At 44.0% G+C, this 19,467-nt stretch overlaps 4 protein-coding genes across 7 annotated transcripts in view; 1 reads left to right on the top strand and 3 right to left on the bottom strand.

The window, feature by feature from the left end:
* tacc2 (transforming, acidic coiled-coil containing protein 2) overlaps positions 1–296 on the bottom strand; it is a 34,894-nt gene extending 34,598 nt beyond the window's left edge. For both annotated transcript variants that reach the window (XM_026354219.1, XM_026354220.1), the window contains exon 1: positions 177–296. The gene's annotated coding sequence lies outside the window, so the exon portion shown is untranslated. The remainder of the gene's footprint in view (positions 1–176) is intronic.
* Positions 297–9,658: 9,362 nt separating this feature from the next.
* Positions 9,659–13,252, bottom strand: nsmce4a (NSE4 homolog A, SMC5-SMC6 complex component). Of its 3 annotated transcripts, none has more exons than XM_026353777.1 (12): positions 13,168–13,252; positions 12,414–12,580; positions 12,096–12,336; positions 11,886–11,966; positions 11,540–11,670; positions 11,055–11,206; positions 10,849–10,948; positions 10,600–10,690; positions 10,420–10,514; positions 10,281–10,329; positions 10,110–10,195; positions 9,659–9,957 (listed from the first exon to the last, which is right to left on the bottom strand). In XM_026353777.1, exons 3-12 carry the CDS (start codon positions 12,298–12,300, stop codon positions 9,895–9,897), a joined length of 1,053 nt encoding a protein of 350 aa, XP_026209562.1. In that variant the 5' UTR covers positions 12,301–12,336; positions 12,414–12,580; positions 13,168–13,252; the 3' UTR covers positions 9,659–9,894. The 3 variants fall into 3 exon arrangements, with proteins under 3 accessions (XP_026209562.1, XP_026209560.1, XP_026209561.1); XM_026353775.1 differs by having other exon boundaries at positions 12,096–12,320; XM_026353776.1 differs by lacking the exon at positions 13,168–13,252 and having other exon boundaries at positions 12,096–12,320; positions 12,414–13,152.
* Positions 13,253–14,013: 761 nt separating this feature from the next.
* LOC113157975 (coiled-coil domain-containing protein 177) lies at positions 14,014–16,269 on the top strand. Its single transcript, XM_026353603.1, has one exon. It carries the CDS (start codon positions 14,209–14,211, stop codon positions 15,919–15,921), a length of 1,713 nt encoding a protein of 570 aa, XP_026209388.1. The 5' UTR covers positions 14,014–14,208; the 3' UTR covers positions 15,922–16,269.
* Positions 16,270–16,299: 30 nt separating this feature from the next.
* Positions 16,300–19,360, bottom strand: LOC113157976 (zinc transporter ZIP9). Its single transcript, XM_026353604.1, has 7 exons — positions 19,014–19,360; positions 18,632–18,737; positions 18,232–18,396; positions 18,064–18,132; positions 17,703–17,788; positions 17,471–17,605; positions 16,300–17,379 (listed from the first exon to the last, which is right to left on the bottom strand). The coding sequence occupies exons 1-7, from the start codon at positions 19,107–19,109 to the stop codon at positions 17,113–17,115; spliced, it is 924 nt and encodes a 307-aa protein (XP_026209389.1). The 5' UTR covers positions 19,110–19,360; the 3' UTR covers positions 16,300–17,112.
* Between the last annotated feature and the right edge of the window lie 107 nt (positions 19,361–19,467).

The raw sequence follows: 19,467 nt of genomic DNA, 5'->3' as shown, positions 1-19,467 counted from the left end.
CTAGTACTAGCAGTACATAAAAGTCGGTTAGTTAGAAATCTGCCTCAAGCATTTAACTAAACAAACGTCCACACCTCAAATGTCCTCACAGCCAAACTGCAATAATTATCACACCAAAACTTAAGTGTTTGATCATCCCGTGATGTTTTTGTTCCACTCCATGCTCCCTTTTCTACCTTGCATTGAGAACCGACAGTGGCTGACTGACTTCCACGTGATGCTGCAGGTCCGTCACCAGGGGATTCACCTGCTCACATTTCGCCTCACCTGAGCTAGTCTGAGTAGCACAGCTGACAAAATATCACACCACACACACACACACACAGAAAACTAATCAATATGAACTTGTACCTTGACTGGATAATTGGTATAAATGCGTTCCTTTATGGTCATCAAACAACCAAAACTAATTTACATCATTATGCAGTGATGCATTAATAACCTGCATTTTCCAATGAAGGTTTATGTACCTGGTCACAACTCTATCATTTTTATTCCACTGAAAACAACTGCAGGCTTGTTGTCTGTAACACTTGTATTTATTACCAAGTAGATATATAAAAGTTACAGTTCTGAGGAAAGCATCACTCTTACATTCAATTAAAACATTTCATCTGCTGCTAATTGTGGCTAAGTGAGTGAGGAGTGACTGACATTGATGGAAAAATAAGCAAAGAACCAAGCAAATGCCCAATGTTTAAAACTTTGATTGGTACACAGACATTTTTTTTCCTCCTCATCCTGAACCACATAAAACCAGTTTGACAAGCAAAGATAAAAACTCTAATAAACTGTAGATGCTGTATCTTCATTGTGTCATGGAACCAAATCTCTAGTATGTTTCTCATTATGAGCCCATGATTCATACTAAGAAGCTGATTTTCAAGGCCTTTAATAGTAGTTATGCTGAATAGTCCCAGTAAACATGTTGTGTATGTAAGAAATGCCCACTACCCACTGGTTTTAATCTCTTTAACTGTATTTTACCGGAAATACACAAAGAACACAAACAACTGCAGTTATTTGCATGATTCACACTTCCTCAGAACTGAAACACCCACAAAAAGTCAAGTCTTTCTTCTTTATGTGATATCAAGTTACGCTTTTATCTCGACTTTGAGAGAGAAACTGTGGTCGTTATTACTTGTTTAACTGTGCGTGCACGAGTGTGCGTGTTTGTGTGTCTCTTTGTGTGTACGTACATGTGTGTAAGCCCTCAAACCTACCCTAGCGAGGACTCCCATATGTTGAGCTCACTGCTAAAGTCGAGACTGGGCAGCAGGTCGTGAGGAAATTCAAGCTCCTCCTTGTCCTCCTGCTCTCCAGCTGCACCTCCGTTCTCCTCCACTCCCGTAATGACCGGGACGTCTGGGAGGACTGGTTGAGACAGCAGACTCTGCTGGCCTGCCGAGGATTCAGTCAGCAGAGATTTGTTGTCTCTCTTGGTTAAACTCTCTGAATGAGCTTCCGCCTGTGGGACAAGGAAACACAATCAAAACCATGATCAGTCATACGTGTAACTTGCTAATAAGTGGGATGTTGGCAAAGAGGGGAGCAGCTATAGGTATAGCTTAAAGGTAAATGTCATAAACAAATAACTACACCTACAGCATGTGTTGAACTACTGAAGTATGTGTTGTTTATACAGTAATACAGCGATCATGATTACTGAAGTATGTCGCTTCCACTCGAACACTTTATCTTTGTCTCTCAACTTGTTTTTCTCAAACTCTTACTGAGATTCCAGCTATTTATAGCCTAGAATTTCCTAGAATCAGACTCACTGCACAGGTTAACTTATGCATCTGTGTTTTCACTCACTTGAACATTCAGATAACCATTATTCTGAAAGAAGAAAAACAGGCGACTCATTAAATCATCCGTCACCTAGTGTGAAACACTTGACAAGGAAGTCTGCTATAATGTTTTTTCTTATGGTGTCAAAGTAAGAATAACCACGAAAGACAAACCAGTCCTGCTAGACTGGTACAACATCATTGATGATGTATCAGTACATTATTTAGATGATATCTCAATTATTTCCTTTATCTTAAGTAAAAAAGTGAATAGTAAATGTCCATTGAAGTCTAAAAGTCGATCAAATAATCTGAGAGGAGCAGTCAGAATGTGACTTTATCATATTTCAGCATCAGTCAACATTCGACTGTGGACACACAGTTTAGTAGTGGAAAGTTTCCCCTGTTTCAGTCTGATTCAGTCAGATATAAACTCGGGTACACATGTACGTGCTTAAATAATCTGCACTCAAACATACACAAACATGTACGTATAACACAGCCCTTTAAATTTCCTCATGTGCATATTACTATCTGTACTCCCACTGTGAGTGCAGACAGCAACGGTGCGACTGTTGTAATGTGGTTCACTGAGGATGTGCTGAGATTCGCAACCGAATCCATTCATTCATTATTTACAAACCGGTAGTAGACAGCACGGCTGCACTAAAGCAGAGATGACTATCGTGGCAGAGGTAAAACGTGATTAAATCAGCTCTAGAAACACTTTCTATTTTTTTTAGTAATAACTTCTGTACGTTAAAACAGTATTGTTATATATACAAATAAAATGCACACACAGCTCAGTGTTAAATTTAATGACTGAAGATACTGGTGGCAGGTTAACAAGCTGTGTGTGCAGAGGGGGGGCTCTGAGTCACACACCTCACCTGTGTTGCCACCACAAAGAATTTCTTTAGTGTGACACATTCAGCACAGATGGGGGATTTCTTTACTTTCTCACATACACGAATGTTGTTCGTGACCACATCGGCCAAAAAATAGCTTTACAAAAATGTTGGCAAGTGATTTCTCCTATTTCCTCACATCTGTGCATGCAAAGCTCCTGCTGTATTATGCTATTTTTAAATGCACTATTTTAAACTTCTCCTGCAATGGATTTTTTTTTTGTTTTTGTTTTTCAAAAGAAAACTTGAAACACATTTGTTTGCAGGAAAAAAAACATAAAACTGAACCCAAAATAAGCACTACTGCAGTTAGGAGTGTCATTCTGAAAGCCTGTGATCTCTCTGTCCTCTATTACTGTTACACAATCAGAGTAAAAATAACATCCTTCCACACTTTCATACATGCAGAGATGAACACTGTTTTATCATAAGGTGGTTGTTTGTCGATGTGTCTTGAGTTTCCTGTTTCCTGCCTTAACTCTCTCAGCTTTTCAGAATGGAAAAACTATGAGAGCATGTATGATGTGTGATCTGAAGACACAGTGAAGGTGACCAACGAGGCACGTCCAAGTTTACAGCTCAATCACCACATTATGGGCCCTTTAAAAGGTCATTAGCGGGGGTCACCCGACAACCTTGTGGAAGTTCAGTGAGTTGGAAAAGTGCAGCACTTGTCTGAGTTAGTTTGACTCCTACTTTGAAAGTTCTGCCTGTTATTAATTAACCCACGGGAACAAAACAGAAAGCCAGCTGAGGTTGCCTGGAGACCTCAACGCAACAGCCAGTATGTAACTCTTACAGTTAACTCGATGTGACAGTGGCCATGTGTAATGCTTTACGCATGACTGTTGTAAACAGAGAGAAGACAGCACTGAAGTAGAAGCAGGCTCTTGCGTACGCACCAAGTCACAGAGGGAAACACTACCCAGATTCAACACGTCCGTCCTATCCTGTTCAGAATAACACACCTATCCCCTTTAATTACACGCCTTCCAGGTTTCATCTCACCCACTCTGTGTTGCACTTACCCAGCAGTGTGCTCCACTGAGCTGAAGGTGACTCCACAGTGCAGTGTGGCTCCTCTGCTGCCCATCCACCTCACTCACAGCACAGGCAGCCTCTGCAGGGCTCTGTGTTTAGGAGGGGGGGCAGACTACGACACAAACATGCCGCAACACATGCTGCTGACGCTCCTCTGTTCTCTTGCACTGACTCAGCTGACTTCCTCCTTACCTCCTCTCCTCTCCACCGTCCTGTCCTGCCCTCTGTTGCTGCCACTCCCCTGTTAAATTTCCATGAGTCTCGTCTGTTTCTTGCAGTGTTGGTGGAGTCTAGAAACACTACACTACCACACAGACCAAACAGTGCCTGCTGCTGAGACTCAGTGACTTGAGTATGCTGGCCACAGGGAAGTGCTAAGAATTCTCCTCCCCCCTCCACTGTAAACTCTTTCCACTCAGCTCTCTTTCTATGCCCTCCTCCTCTACATTATCTCCCTTCCCTCTTTCCTTTCTTCAGTCCTTCTCTATCCACCTCTGCTCCAGCCTTCCCCCTCCTCCCTCTCCCCTGCAGCTCTTTCTTCTGGTTGGTTGCACTGACAGACTGACAGTGCCTCTGCAGGTGAACACTGGGAATTAGGCCAAGGGTCAGCACCGCATTGACCCCCTGAGAGAGGATCAGGTTAAACTCCAAAAATCTTCGGTTACATACACACATGGGCACTTGGCACAGACACACAACGCCCTCCTGCACTATCTAACCCAACGTTGACCTTTCAGTGTTGCAGCTATGCGACATTGTCACTTTAAGTTTGAGATTAGTTAAGCTGAACAAAGTATTATTATTATTATTATTATCAGTTTGAGGACTTTTCCCATTTTCATTTCTTCCTTAAAAACCAGAGCACATGAAATACACAACTAGGTCAGAGAATCGTTGTGGCAAAGAGCACTGCAGCGACAAGAAGTCACAAGCCCCCCAGAGGACGCATTTTCCAGTGTCACGCACATTTGTCTATGATGTCAAAGAAACTGAAAATAAAGAAACACATGTGACTGACCGTGTCATCACAGCACTGTGCAGCCAAACTAATGTGTCATCTGAAGTGAGGTTTGAAATCTGTTTCTTTTCACTAAAATCTGTACGATTCTTTTGTTTTTCAATATGAAAGTTATCAACACGTATCAGAAGACTTGAGTTGTAACAACAATAATTTCTCCCAGCAGCATTGTGCCACTTTTTTTTGTGCCACTGATTTATTTTTGGGACCCACTCTCTGATTGTGAGTTCCAAAAATATCAACTTCTGGCTTGGCGATACCGTTCTGCTCCGTAACAAAGAGGATGTCTGAAGCTTACTGTAAAAATGTATTTTTAATATCTCCCCCTTTCTGTGCACACAAGCTAATATTCTCTCTTGGGCTTTCACACACACAAGCACACTCACTAATAATGTACCTGTGAGGTGTCATTTTGATTTTCCTGAGGTGGAAACAGAACAACATTTTCTGGAGCGCCCTCTTCTGGCTGTAGTGGGGGAATGAAAGAGTTCAAAAAGATCTTTAAGGGGAAAACTCTGATATGTGGCAGCAACGTTATGCACAAACAAACCAAACAAATCACGTTGTAATTTGTGGCAAAAGTAACCATGTTAAACTGTCCAATCAGTTCTGATGAGGTCCTGTGTGCATGGTTTGTAGCGCATAGCTCATGAGAAAAATTCAGTTTATTTTAATCCTATTAGGTTAATCCCGAGTTGCAATGCTGAGGTTCCCTGGTCACATGTGGAAATGACTGTTCTTTAGTAGCTGTCTTTTTGTGATTGATGCCATAAAAACAGATTCTGTTATCTGCAACAATACTTCTGCATGCACAGTACATAACGGCCTTTCAACCATCATAGTAATGATGGATTTTTTGAGCTGCAACAAAGCAAACTTGGAGCAAACATAGAACAATATATGTTTTCTAAATACTTTTTAGTAAAGCCTTAATTAAGCGTGGGAATGTACACCAGTCTACAGCTCTATGGATGTCCCCCTGTGTTTTCCTGAACCCAGCAGTTAGTAATCATACGAGTAAGTGTTAGTTTTGTTAGTCCTCCATGCACAAAAGACTTCAAGGTATGTGAAGAAGCATGGGGCCAGCAAATAGCAATCCCAGCCATCCAAAGCCAGCACGCTTGCCCTTACCAACGCCTCGGTTGTGCTGCTCTCGTTCCCCATGGCTCAGTCAGCTGCGGGGCCACAACTGCCCAGATCACCAGCTTCTCACATCAGCTGGCTGAAAGACACTAGCACAGTAGGACCATCAGCAAACAGCCATTCCCGGGTTCAACAAAGAGGAAGAGAGAGACCGAGTGAACAGGGGAGCTGTGGTCGTTCAGTGGTCACAGACTCATGCATTGTAGGATTAAAGTTCTTTGGTGTGAGGCTGAACAAGCAGGGAGGAAGAATAGTAAGTGTGTCGTTTTTAGAGATTAGGGACTTGTGATGCAAGACCTCCCTCCCAGACCAAAGTGCAGGCTGTACTTCTGCCGATGTGGACTTAAACGCAGGAAAAAAGGAGCATCTTCACTTACAAAATAACTTAACTAATGACCTAATTATAAAATCTCAATGATTCCAGATATCACAATAAGAGCATGTGAGCAGATCAATTCATCTCCCGCAGCAATAGGTCGCTATGAGTATGGTTAAGATGCCCCTCTGTACTAAACAATCTCCAACAAATGATATCACCTCCCAGAATAGGAGATAACGTTTACACACACAGTCTCTCACATTGTGCTTGTTCATGTGATGTGACTGTAGCATACTGACACAGTGACTGAGGCTGGATAATCCTGTAAGGTAATCCTCACAGGGTAAATAACAGCTTGTGTCTCGGGGTTCCCAGCAGTGTTTAGTCTGTTAATCAACAACATGTACAGGCCAGGTTATTCAAATTATCCATTAGCATCTCTCATCCAATGAGTCATCACTAAACAAACAGGATATTTCAGAAAGACACTTCAGACATTTGAATGATTTGAAGAAATCAACAGCAGCTAGTGGAGGGATTTCTTTCTTCAAGAATCTGCTTTTATCAGATGTACTGTAGCTGAGCAGGAAACACTGAGGCCATTTGCGCATTCGTCATGTGACTGCAGGGAATCTATGGCAGCTCGATGTTTAGTCAGAAAGCACTGACCTGAATATGCAAACTTTATAAAGATCTGCCTTGTCCACTGCTGTTAACTTAATTCCAGTCTTGTGCACAATTTGTCATGCACACTGCATTTTCATAAATGTAGTGAGTACTGTATGTTGCAGCAGTTATTTATTTATTTATTCATTTATTTACTTGGGGTTATTTTAATGTTAACGCTGTGGGAATAATGAATTTCTCTACCTAAAACCCTTATATTGTGTGGTGTACCAACTCCTCTGCCATGACTGCCTGCTTGCTATTTCCGTGAATGGGGTGTAATTTCAGCCCCCACATCGTGGATGCATGTGCACATTAGCTGGCAACAGTTATAGTGCACACCACCGAGACAAATCATATGATTAGACTATTGCCAGGTCTCTTGTCACCTCTTCATCAGCCTGTCCATCACTCAACATGAACCATCTTTTAATCTCTTAGAGTTTGGATGGGCACTGTATGTCTTTCCCTAGATACCTATGATGTGATGTAGCTGTTTATTGACCCATATCTGTCCCCTCCACTGACACAAAGACTGAACTAAACTATAACCAAATCAAATGCTGTGTTTCTAATGTAAATTTTGAATACAGTAAAATATAGTATTTCTAAGATAACCAGCATCTAACTCAGCATGAGAAGAGACTGAGGGAAGTCTGTGAACATACTGAAGGATATAGTAGAAGAAGTAGTTTAATCTATGTTCACTCACTTGGCCAAGGCAACTATAGTAAATATGATAAAATCTTAGTTTCATTAAAAGCTTTAACAATGTCTTCACCTATTTTCCCTCCATTTTCTTACATTGCCTCTCCTCTTCTACAATTTAACAGACATACAATCCAAAATCTTTGCCATTGACTCAAATCAGGAACTACTCACCACTGCAAACAAAAGACCTTTCCACGCTGTGTCCACCTTAAGCTTTGGACAAACTCCTCCAATCTGTGTTTACTGTCAGGGTCGAGGCCAGTGTTTGTGTCTGTGTTTCACTTCTCAGGAGCCTCCGTCTCTCTGTTGCTATTTTTGCATTGCATGCTCGGTGGGAGGAGAGGGCAGAGGGTGGCCACAGGACAGGGAGAGATTGGGGATTGGACTGACGGGAGGAGACTGAACTGGAGCTGGAGAAGCCATGTATGCTTGGGGTGTTAATGGTGGTGGTGGGGGGGGGTCCACTGTTTGTGACAGCTTCAGGAAGCATGGCAGTGAGCTGGGGAGAAACACTAGTTCTACAGCAACACCATAAACAAACAAACTGGGTGGACACACGAGGTGAACAGGAGGACAACGTGTCAGACGTCAAAACCGTAGATTCTGAATTCACCCCACCTGTAGCCTCCCCTCATATGTCTCCAAACCCTTTCCATTCATTCACCACCTCCTCTCCAGTGTGGTGATGCTCCCTCCTGTCAGCTGTGGCTCTCTCTAGATTTGGCACCGACTGTACAACATTCACACAAACCTGCTGTCTAATAGAAAAAAACCAGGAGCCAAATTTATTTAGACTTCAGAGGGTCGGGAATGTATTTTTGGATCCCCTATTATCTGCTCTTTCATCACAAAACGTCTCCAGCTGAATGCCCAGTCCGTGGAGAAACTAGGCATCATCATCATCATCATCCCCATAAATAACACTGATTTGATCTTCTGTTTCTGACAGATCGTATTCTCAGCATAAACATACTTGTTCCCTCCCCTTTTGTTTTGCAGGTTTCTCCTGGCATTCTGTCTTTTGATTAATGCAGTACTTGCATAGTATCAATCAATCATCTTCCTTCAATACAATCAGCATCACCCTTTCACTTTTATGCTCAGCTCCTCCCTTTATTTCACCCTATGCTCTCCATCAACACGGCTCCTTTTCCCTGCTGAAATCGCCCCTCCTCCAACACTAGAGTACACCTTCTCTCCCTCAGCCTTCTCCCGAGCAAAGACTCAGCTGTTGAACAGTGAAATCTATTCTGTCTCCTCTTGCACAGCCTCTCTGCTCAGTCACACACAGGCACTGATGCTACACCGCAGACAGCCTTTTGTTCAGCACACACTCTCGCCTCCGTTTACCTGGCTGTGCGAGATTCCAATGCAGCTCCCCATCTTGTATTCCATGTCCTCCTCTGGTGAAGTGACTCTGGCACTACACGGCTGGCAGAGCACCTTTCTGCAGAACTGCATCGTTATCAGTCAGACTCAGCATTGCCAAAGCGCGCAGATCTCGGCCGGAGCTACAGAGTGAGTGTGTGCACGCCTCTGTTGCTGTATCAGTGCCTCAGTGACTAATAAATACTCTGCTCTGCATTGCCTGTGATGCGCCTGTGACATACATTTTCAAGCCATTGTTATATAAAAATCTTCATTACATAAGGAATCCAACCTAATCAAAGGAGAGAGCTACTCTACTCTTTCGAGCCTCACATATGCAGCACAGCTTAACATCAATGCACGGCTGAGCAGAGTGTAGCCCTGCTTTGGAGGGAAAAAATACTCCGAGAGGAAGAGAGGAAGATAAGGGAGACAGCATAAAATGTGTCTGTCCCTTTAAAACACCCGGGAGATAGCAAGGATGATTGTGGTACATCATCATATTGAGAACACATGATATTGTGTTTATCCAGCTAAATCAGATCAAGGTGCAGATGTAATTACATGCTTGTTTTACTATGCACAGTAAACAATAATATGTCTAGATTTTCTACAGCATTAAATTTGATATCAGTAATGTTAAACAGCACATGATTTAAGTAAATAAAAACATTGAAGTAGAATCAGCTCTCACTTGTTTCTCTTTTATTATTTAAACTTCTAAAAAGGGTAAAAATAACATTTAAAACAGACTGTTTCATTAGGACCTCAAGTCACTTCTGTTTACAAGTGCCACCCACAGAGGAACTTGGAACAGTGTGTCTTTTTGATTTAGAAATTTAAAAAAACACTGTAGCACATCTATAAAAAAAAATCTATGTTCAGTTTTAACTAACAGAAAGGAAGACAAAGTCTGATCCTTCACTAATTCTCTGTGTTCGCAGGCTGAATCATTGTGTCTCTGATGTCGAAGGCATCTATGAGTTCCTGGGAAAGAAAAATGAAAATTATAAAATGATAAAAATGAAATTATGACTATTATGACTATTACTATTATTATTATTAGTTTAACTATCTAACTATTATAATCATACAACAGCCTTTTTTTGTAGTAGTTCTTGTGCTGTTCTTCTGCTAACCTTCCACTTCTTTGGGCTGATAGAGATGATGCACTGTTTACGGCTGCATGATCCTCCGGCTTCAACCTCCCCCTCCTCTACTGGTTCTAAGACACATCAACATATACAATTAATGGTCTAAGTGTTCTTTGTTGTTCCCCAGTCAGAGTATAACAGCTTAATGTGTTTTACCTATACAAGGTAATTTGTCGTTGTCCAGATACATCCGTGCCAAACCGTCCTGGAACAGAAACAACATTATCACACCTTACAATTGTCACTAGAGGGCAGACAAGTTCAATTAAAACTCATTTCTGAACAGTCAGCTCACCCTGATTAAAAAGGATGTGTGGAAAATGTTCTCTACTGTGCGGGCAAACGAGTTGGGGTCAATGACAAACTCGTAATAAGAAATTGGTGATGTTGCTGTGGTAGAAATCAAACACACAATAGTTAATGACAATTATACAGCGGTGACATGTTTATGTCAACGAGTTAAAATTGAACTCACGATCATCTTGGTAATAACTCTTCAGGTATCCCAGGATCCTTTCCACCTCTTTCTCTGTTGCTTCTTGATGAGACTCTTGCATTTTTTGTAGCTGTGACACATTATAATCACATTATGCAGCAACATAAACATAAACATAAACACCTCCTCATTTCTAAATAGAACTTAGATAGTTTTTATTATTTGACACTTTACTTTTTTCCAGTATAACATCATCAACTGTAACGAGGGAGAGTCCAAATTAGCTACCTGAGTAGGCATTATCCTTTTGGCTTCCTTGCTCGGTGCTTTCCTTTGCCGTTCTATCCTTTGCTTTGGAGGAGGCGGCTCTGCATGGAACGAACCCATCCTAATGAAAGGAACCACAGCAATGACAACAATCGAGACAGAACATACTGCTGAGGGACAGTAATTCATCAGGACACCAGATTTACAAGACGTGCTGGGACACTCACATGTAGTGGAAAGAGGGGGCCGTCCTGAAACAGCACTCTGCCCTCCTGGCCAATCTGTGCCAAGCATCCTGAGGAAGGTAGCCTTCAACTCCTCGTCCGTTGTGCTGCTCATCCTCCCCGTCCTCTAGTCGGTTAAGGCCCATGAAGGACAGCTGACAAAGAAGAAGTGACATCGCCACATGAACACTGTAATGTCTGATGCTCTGGCGTTTACATTATAACCAAACCAGTTGTTCAATAAACCAGGTGTGTGTCAGAAGATGGATCTCCACTGACAGAACAGTTTCACTGTCAACAGACTGCTCAGCTGGGCTTTTACTATATTATCATTACATTATACATCACATCTGTTACACTGCATATGTATGTAATGTATGTACATTTCATCTTGTGCTAAATGTGTTCTCTGTGCACCTTTCACTGTAAGAAGTTAGGCACATACGTATAATAATAAGATAATACGTATACGCAATGAATGTACTCACCAGATGCTCAGCAAAAGCAGTGGGATCAAAAGCAGTGCCCTCAGAAAACAGCTGGCTGGCTTTCTCCTTCCCCAGGTCTGTGGCCACAACAAGGAGCTGTGCATCCAGAGCTGCTTCCCTCGCCTGCCGCACTGCCAAGGAACACAGTTAGATCAAAGAGACCAGTCTACGGGCACGTGTGACGATGATGTTGTTGATGATCTGCACGATGTGATCTGATCTTTGTGCTCTGCATGCACAGAGCACAAAGTAGTGACGCTAGTCATTCTTTTCTGCATTAAGTAGCATTATAAAATAGCACTGAGGAGAAAACATCTGTGCAACAATATGACTGCACAACACCTACCATCTTTAAAAAGCTTGTTGGCCTGTTCTAAAACTTCTGTGAGCTTGTTGTTTGTGGGACTCAGCATGTCTTCTCTATTCTCTGAAACACAAACACACACACACACACACACACACACACACACACACAGGAAGGACAAAGGTGAAACATTAGCGTGGAAACAACAACAGCACCAGTTTCCCCTCTCACCTGCATCTCCATCTTACTCACGTTGCACTGAGTTGATGAGGTCTCTGTACTTGCTCCGTATTTCCCTCCTGAGACCCGGGTCGTTCTCGTCGTCCTGCAGATCAGCTGGCCCGATGGCAGTGTCCCCATCGTCCCCGTCACTGTGCTGCTGATCTCTGCTCCTCCGACCACCAGAGCCGTTCTGCCGCGGAGCCTCGTCGTCGCCGCCGCCTCTGGCTCTCCTCATGTTCAGTCAGTGGAGTCACTCTGTGAGGGAAACACGCCGCCGGAAAACAGCCCCACAATAAACAAACACCGTGTCTGTGTGTGTGAATGTTGACGTTATATGAGGATAACTACCTTCTGACAACAACAGTTGGAGGACTGAAGAGATAACTCGCTTCTGAAGACAGATGTTGATGTTTATGTTCTCAGTCTAACGTCAACGTGAAAACCAAACAGCCGGTTCTCTTGACTTTGGCCAAAGGGGTTAAAAAAGCCAGGATAGAAATCCACCGTTACCGCTTCTTCACCCGGCGGGCCAAACACAACATGTTGCAAAAGACAAATAAAGCGAAAAGTCGATTAATAAAGTGTGATCACTATAGTGCGATGGACTCGCTGGTATCGTACTGCACATGTGCTAAATGATCACTAACCACAGCTAACGTTAGACACTTCAAAAACGACTTTTGCTACGAAGCGGTGTCTGTTCAGTTAACGTTATATGGAATCAAAAGACAGCGCAGCTTCAACGTTATTGCGAATAATTCGCGTGTGACAAACATTTTAAATCAGCTAAAATATTGATTGAAAACAAGAAAACAACATGGTCTACTGTCAGCCAAACCCAGAGAAACATCTATCCGGGCGGTGGCTAATGCAAACACGGAAGTAAGAAACAGGTCCACATCTCGTTCAGTCGTTCGCATCTTTGGTCTGAGCTAACGTTAGCCTGTGTTAGCTAGGAAAATCAGATGTGTTAGCAACTTAGCCAAACATCAATATTGGCCAGGCCTGTTTGAGTGGTGTTCAGGCCAAAGGCAGACTCATAGCATGCAGTAGTTCTTCTTCTGTTAGGTCAATCACTATTCTTTGGATAACTTTAACGTACCTGTGAGGAAAACACAGCAAGTGCGCGCAAGAGCGTTTGAGCAACGTTATAGTCGAAGTTGGCTCCGCATTGGTATGTTGTTCTCAAAGAAAAATGAAAGCGAAACAACAACAATAATAATAATAATAATAATAATAATAACAGAACTTTATTACAAACTAGGTACGACTGTGTCACAAAGTGGTGTGTACAAATATGTTTTTTAAATCAGCACACATAAACAGGGAAAATTAAAACCACTACTGGATGTTAGATATATTTATAAATGGTTTGTTGTCACTGTGAATGGTTTTAAATTGAAGGAAATACTAGTGTAAGATGATGTTCTCCTGGAGTTTGAGTTTAAAAATATGAACATTAATACTCACTTACTGAAATCACTAAAAAGATAAGACTGAGAATTAACTTAGTGTGACACATTGTGACAATTTGCCCTCAGTAATACATATACGAGGCCCGCAAACTTAAAAAAAATACACAGAGTTATAAAGCAAACAAAGAAATCAGACAGCAGCTTATATCACTGGCTGCGTTATTCGCATACTTCTGACGAATGTGAAACTGACTTCAGTCATGGTGGACAGTCACAGCTGTAGGGCGGCTGTCGGAGTACGTCAGCAGCGACGCAGTCATCCCGAGGTTACGTACGGTAGATGACGCAATACGTACCGGTGGACAGAGGGGGCCACTTGAAGCTACAGTCTGAGTTGTCATGGTAACGAGTGTCTCCCTCCTCCACTGCAAATTAAATTTTTGTTTTTTTATAGGAGCATCAAAGTCAGGATGTTTAGCGTTGTTGTTTTTAAATTTTCCATTCTCCTTGTTTATTTCAATGAACTTAAAATCATAAAAGCTGACTGTGTATAAAGTGTCTTTAGGTTTGTAGAGGAAACACGCATGTGTGCGTCTTTCTGCAGCTGAGGATCTGGACAGACGCAGCTAATCCCTTCATGACCTCTCTGTGCTGGAAATCCAAACGCATGTGCAGCAGCTCGGGAGCAGGAGCAGTCTGACCACCTGAGATCTGCAGGTTGTTCTGTGATGGACCGGCTGAAGTCCACATCCTCTGTGCTTCACTTGGACCTGAATAACTTTGACTCGGTCGACGCAGAGAGGAGTCGGTGTGTTCTGACAAGCCCACGCTCACTGGAGTCTTGTGCTCGACTCGGGATCAAACCTGTTGAACTTCTGATTAAGTCTCTAAACGAACTGGTTGCTGAAAGGCACGGCGTGCCATTTGAGGCGGTCAGAGTTATGCATGAATCCTACGAAAAGGAGAGAATGAAGCTTCTACAAATGTGTCAGCGGGAGAGAGAGAGGATTATCAAGTCGGATAGAAGCAGGTGGCCAGGCAGTAATAAAGTCTCAGGCCTGGAAGTGATGTCTGTAACCAAACTGAAGGGTCACCCAGAGGAGAGACAGGTAACAGGGTCATTGCCATATGCAGATCTGTGCTTGAAAGGGAAATCTGTGAGTGTGTCCCCGTGTTCTGCTGCTGGTTACAGAGACCCAGACAGGAGCACAGTCTGCAGCCTCGCTCTGGGAGACCTCAGACCCTCCACAGCTTCTGAGATGAAACTCGAGAGGCTCACCAAGGACATCAACAAGAAGATGTCTGTCACAGTATCAGAGAGAGACCGCAAGATAGCGGCTCTCATGCTGGTGAAGCATCAGGAGGAGCAGGCTCGTCTGCAGCTCTGTCAGCAGGAGGAGCAGCAGCGACAGGAGGCTCGAAAGCAGGAGGAGGCCTTGCAGGCTCAGCTGGAGGTAAAGAGGAGGAAGAAGCTGAAGCAGAGCATGCAACGCTGGCAGGAGGAGCTAGAGGCACGCAGGAGGCTGAGGGAACGTCAGGAGGAAGACCAAGTGGGGAAACTCAAGCAGGAGGCGCTGCTGCAACAGGACCGCTGGAGGAGGCAGAAGGAGGAGGTGGAGGCCCAGCGCAGAGTAAAGATAGAGGCTGCACATAATGAGGCTGCAGGACGCAAACTGTACCAGGAGAAGCTGCTGAGCGAGAAGGAGCATGTGAAAAAGAAAGATCAAGAGAGGGAGAGACAGGTTGCCTTGGTGAGGGAGCAGAGAGCCAGAAGGAGCAAAGCTCTGCAGGAGAGGAAGGAGAGGAAGAGGCTGCAGGAGGAAAATCACAAGGAGCTGCTACGACACATACTGCTGAAACAGCAGGTGGAGCAGCAGAAGGAGGAAGCAGAGGCCCAGCTGAGGAGTGCACTCGAGAAGAAGCTGCAGCACTCCTCAGAGAAGCGCGCCCAAGTTGTAGAGGCACGGCTGAGGGAGCTGCGGGAGCGGGCAGCCCGAGACGAGGAGCAGATTCAGAGAGCACAGCTGAGGGCCAGACTGCAAAGCGTGGAGCAGCTCACACACAAACAGCTCCTGGTGCGACTGAGCCAGCGTCGCGCGGAGAGAGCCGCCCTGCACGCCTCAGCGCAGCACAAGAGCAGAGCTCAGCAGACACAGCAACACAACAAACACAGACACGCCTGCCACCGGAGGCTCAGGGAGAGGATGCACAGAGAAGAGGAGGACGTGAGAAAGATGAGGGAGAGTTACATCTCCATGAAGGAGTGGAGGAGGGAGAGGATGAGGCAACAGCGAGAGCAGATACAGGAGGAGGCGCAGAGGCTGGCCCGGGCCTCGTTTCACATGAGGGAGAGCGTGAGACAGCAGACACACAGTCGAACCTTTGATAAGATGGCTCTGGAGGCTCAGCTGACCGCCGCTATGAGTCACATGACACTATGAAGAACTCAGAACTAGAGATTAGCTGTTAGAGGGACGACTCACAGGAAGTCAGGAGGCAAGGTTGAGTTTTAGCCTGCAGAGAGTTGAGCAGTGCCTGTGTGAAGGCTGCAGATCAGAAGGTAAAGGGTAAAACTGGCGGTGTGCAACCATTGGATGTTTGCCGGCTGACATCAGTGTTTTGAATTTGATAGAAGCAGCCACAGGAGTGCAGATAAGAGAGGAGGGTAATGGGACAAGCTGCAGCACTGTGGATGAACTTCGACGGCACCAGAGGCCAGACTGATTGTCTACGTTGCCACGGTGTGTCCCTCGAATCAATAGAATAGAATTACAGCTCCTGTGCATTTTGTACAGTTTTATTTGTTGTGAGTAATTAAACTATAAAGAAAGGTCCTGGTCTTTATTTAATTTGTATTTTTTATATATACATTATAATTTAAAGTACATTTTATGTAAAGACGCTTTGGTTCAACTTCTGAATAGAAGAACTTAAATAAAAACAGCAAAACATTTATCAGTTTAATAAGTCATCATAACATGAGCAAACATGTTTTTATATTATCATTATCATTTCACAACACGTCTAACTGGAAATACCATAAAAACCCAAGTGCTGCTCCCACTGTCCCATTCACGCATCCAACAGGTGTAAACACCTGCTGGTTTTCTTGAACATGTTCCACAGGTTTTCCCTGTTGAACTAATACTTCACTGAAAACATATAAAACCAAATATAAAATTGCACAGAAACCTGGCACCTTCTATATTGATACTTTGTTCTATTGCACAATATTAAACTGAAGGTCAGAACCTGGTTTGGAGCTCACACCACAAGAAATAGAATTTAAAATACATGACCTGGATCTCTTATTTTTCTAAGTCTGGGCACCAGACAGTATCAAAATTTATGCCCATTTTATTTTCTCGAGAGGGAAACTCAATCTACTGCGAACGATGTATGAGCTATCAAGATCTTAAAATCCCCTGAAAAGCTCCTCAGATACACGAACAATAGCTGGACTTCAGAATCCACCAAGACAAACTCTCTTTCAGTCGTCACACGTTTTATCTACTGTGCCTTGAAGGAAGTTTACTTTGTGCAGTAAATTAAATATGTGCTCACGGTTTTCCTTCTAGGTGTGGTGGCATCATGACATTTGCACTAAACTTAACTGCCCGGCCTTTCCTTTCTCAGTCGTCACGCAGCCCGAGAGCCAGCACCATCGGGAGCCCGACCCCAACGATGAGTGTGAAGCTCTCCAGCAGCCCCAGGTAGCGCTGATGCTGCTGGTGCATCTCAGCTCCAGTGTACTGCTGGAAGTCCGAAGAGGGCCGACTCGTCCTGCCGCTGCTGACCTCTGGGAGAACGTGCACCGTAGCCACATAGAGAAACGTCCCGGCTGAGAAGAGCATTCCCACACCTGTTGCACTGAGCTGGTTCTGAGCTGAACTGCCGGACTGTGGACACAAACACATTAAAGCACCTTAACAACTATAAGCACTGAGATATAATCTTGTTTGCTGACAGATGCCTAGTGTGCTGTCTTACTGCATTTAATATGAAGTAAGTGGCGATGGCAACTATAGGTGACGCAGCTGAAAAGGCCAGTAAATGTCCCTGAATGTACTTCTTTTCGAGGCCTGCATGCATCAGAAAGGAGACCAGACCGAAAGCTGCAGGCGCCTAGGAGATAAGAAAGCCAGTCATGTCTTAATACCAGCTCTATTACACGACTGATACTGCTGTGTACCACCAGAAGAGTTATTTCGGGGAACCTCACCTTGTGTAGAATCACTGCAAGAAACACTATGACTTGCACTGTCACTTGATCTGTGGCCACGGCAGCTCCCAGAGCAAATCCATCAGCTATATGCAATACAAAACATAAATAAATCATGTTAGAGGGTCACCACAATCGGATTCTTGGTTTGTACTTGTGATTCTGAACACAATTTAAATCCTACAAAACTTGAACAGTGAAGTCATCACATGCTGAGTCACATGAACACACAGCAGCAACTTCAGTGCTTTGTTGGGGATTTTCCGTCCCTGTGACCTGGAGTTCACTGAAACAGTTTGTTTACCTGGAGCAAACACGAGTAATTAAAAATGTAAAAGAAAAAGCTTTACTGTGTACGTACCTGCGGCATGAATAACCAGCCCCAAAGTGGCGGTGATGCCGACACTGTTGGATAAACAAGCCGTTTGGTCTGGAATGAGACATTTCACATGTAGTGGTGGTTAATGAAAGTGCATTTGTAGAGCTGAGTCTGCCAAATGAAGCTTGCAGGACAGTTCTGCTAACTTGCCACGCATGGAAATGTAGCTTCCGATCTGATCCACCACAAACATGAAGATGAACCCGAACGTTAAAGCCACCCCGATGGAGAAGTGAGGTGGAGGCTCAGGCTCTGCCGACGTCGTGTTCTTCTCGCTGGCATTGAGACCAGATGGCACATCAGAGGAGGAGGATGCTGCAGAGAGGACATGAAGGTCAGGAGAAAGCGTTTGATCACATCCACATTAAAGGCAGAGGGATTACGAAGCTCCTCTTCCTGTGTGCTTCACGGTTCTCTTCAAAGGGATACAGGCAAACACAGGTGTGAATTTCATGGGTGGGGATGTCTGATCAGTTGATAGGACAAACAAGGAAAGGCTATGATTCCTGTTCATTTAAACATGTTCAGGTGGGTGAAACCCCCTTCTCACCTCTCCATGACTCCTCCAGTAAACTCACTCCTTCTGGGATGGTGATGGACAGAGCTGTCCCACACAGAAGTCCTGCCCCCAGGATGGACACAAACTGAAGACTCCTCTGAGGATCAACACACTATGTTATCAGACTGACAGATAAAACGTCAAACATTTGGTATTTTGGATTATTTTATCTATTAGCAAAGCATTCTGCGGGATGGCCCGTTGATGACAAGATCTACGTGCGTGCGTCGTTTGAGCGTCTCCAGTCCAGAGGATGGAGGAATAAAAAAAAAAACAGAAAGAGAAGAAACGCTGCGTAATCAAGTCAAGTTTGATAGTTTGATGTCTGCTACGTCACGGGGGGAGTTCAAAATAGAAGCAAACCAGCACTTACCTCAGAGAGTCTGAACAACAATGGGATGAATCCAAGTAAGAAGCAGCCTACAAACATCGCAACCGACAGAAGAGTAACAGCCAGTCCTCCGTCCATGGCCACGACGCGTCTAAAGCGCACGAAGTGACTCGGTCGTGTCGCTGTGTGGTTCCGCTCCGAGCTGAAGCTCTGTTCTCATGGCGAGGTTGGATTTCATTCCCTGGATCTCACAGGACACGAGTGGCTTTCTGCTCTTCCACGTCGCACCTCCCTCTGTGCAACGTCTGGACCACAGCTGGGATTCCCTCCCAAGCAGCACCCAGTGTCGGGCTCTGGGAACTGCACCTCAAGGTCTACATGGTCAAGTTTCATTCAACTGAACTGAGGAGAGAACTGTTTTATGCCTTATTTTTTCATTTCTTTTGAAAAATCAACCCATTATTTGAATTTCTCCTATTCACACTTGTAAACATTT

Source organism: Anabas testudineus, chromosome 15 (genome assembly GCF_900324465.2).
Source record: "Anabas testudineus chromosome 15, fAnaTes1.2, whole genome shotgun sequence".
Taxonomy (NCBI): domain Eukaryota; kingdom Metazoa; phylum Chordata; class Actinopteri; order Anabantiformes; family Anabantidae; genus Anabas; species Anabas testudineus.
The sequence above is the reverse complement of the archived record's forward strand: the minus strand, read 5'-3'. Positions and strand labels throughout refer to the sequence as shown.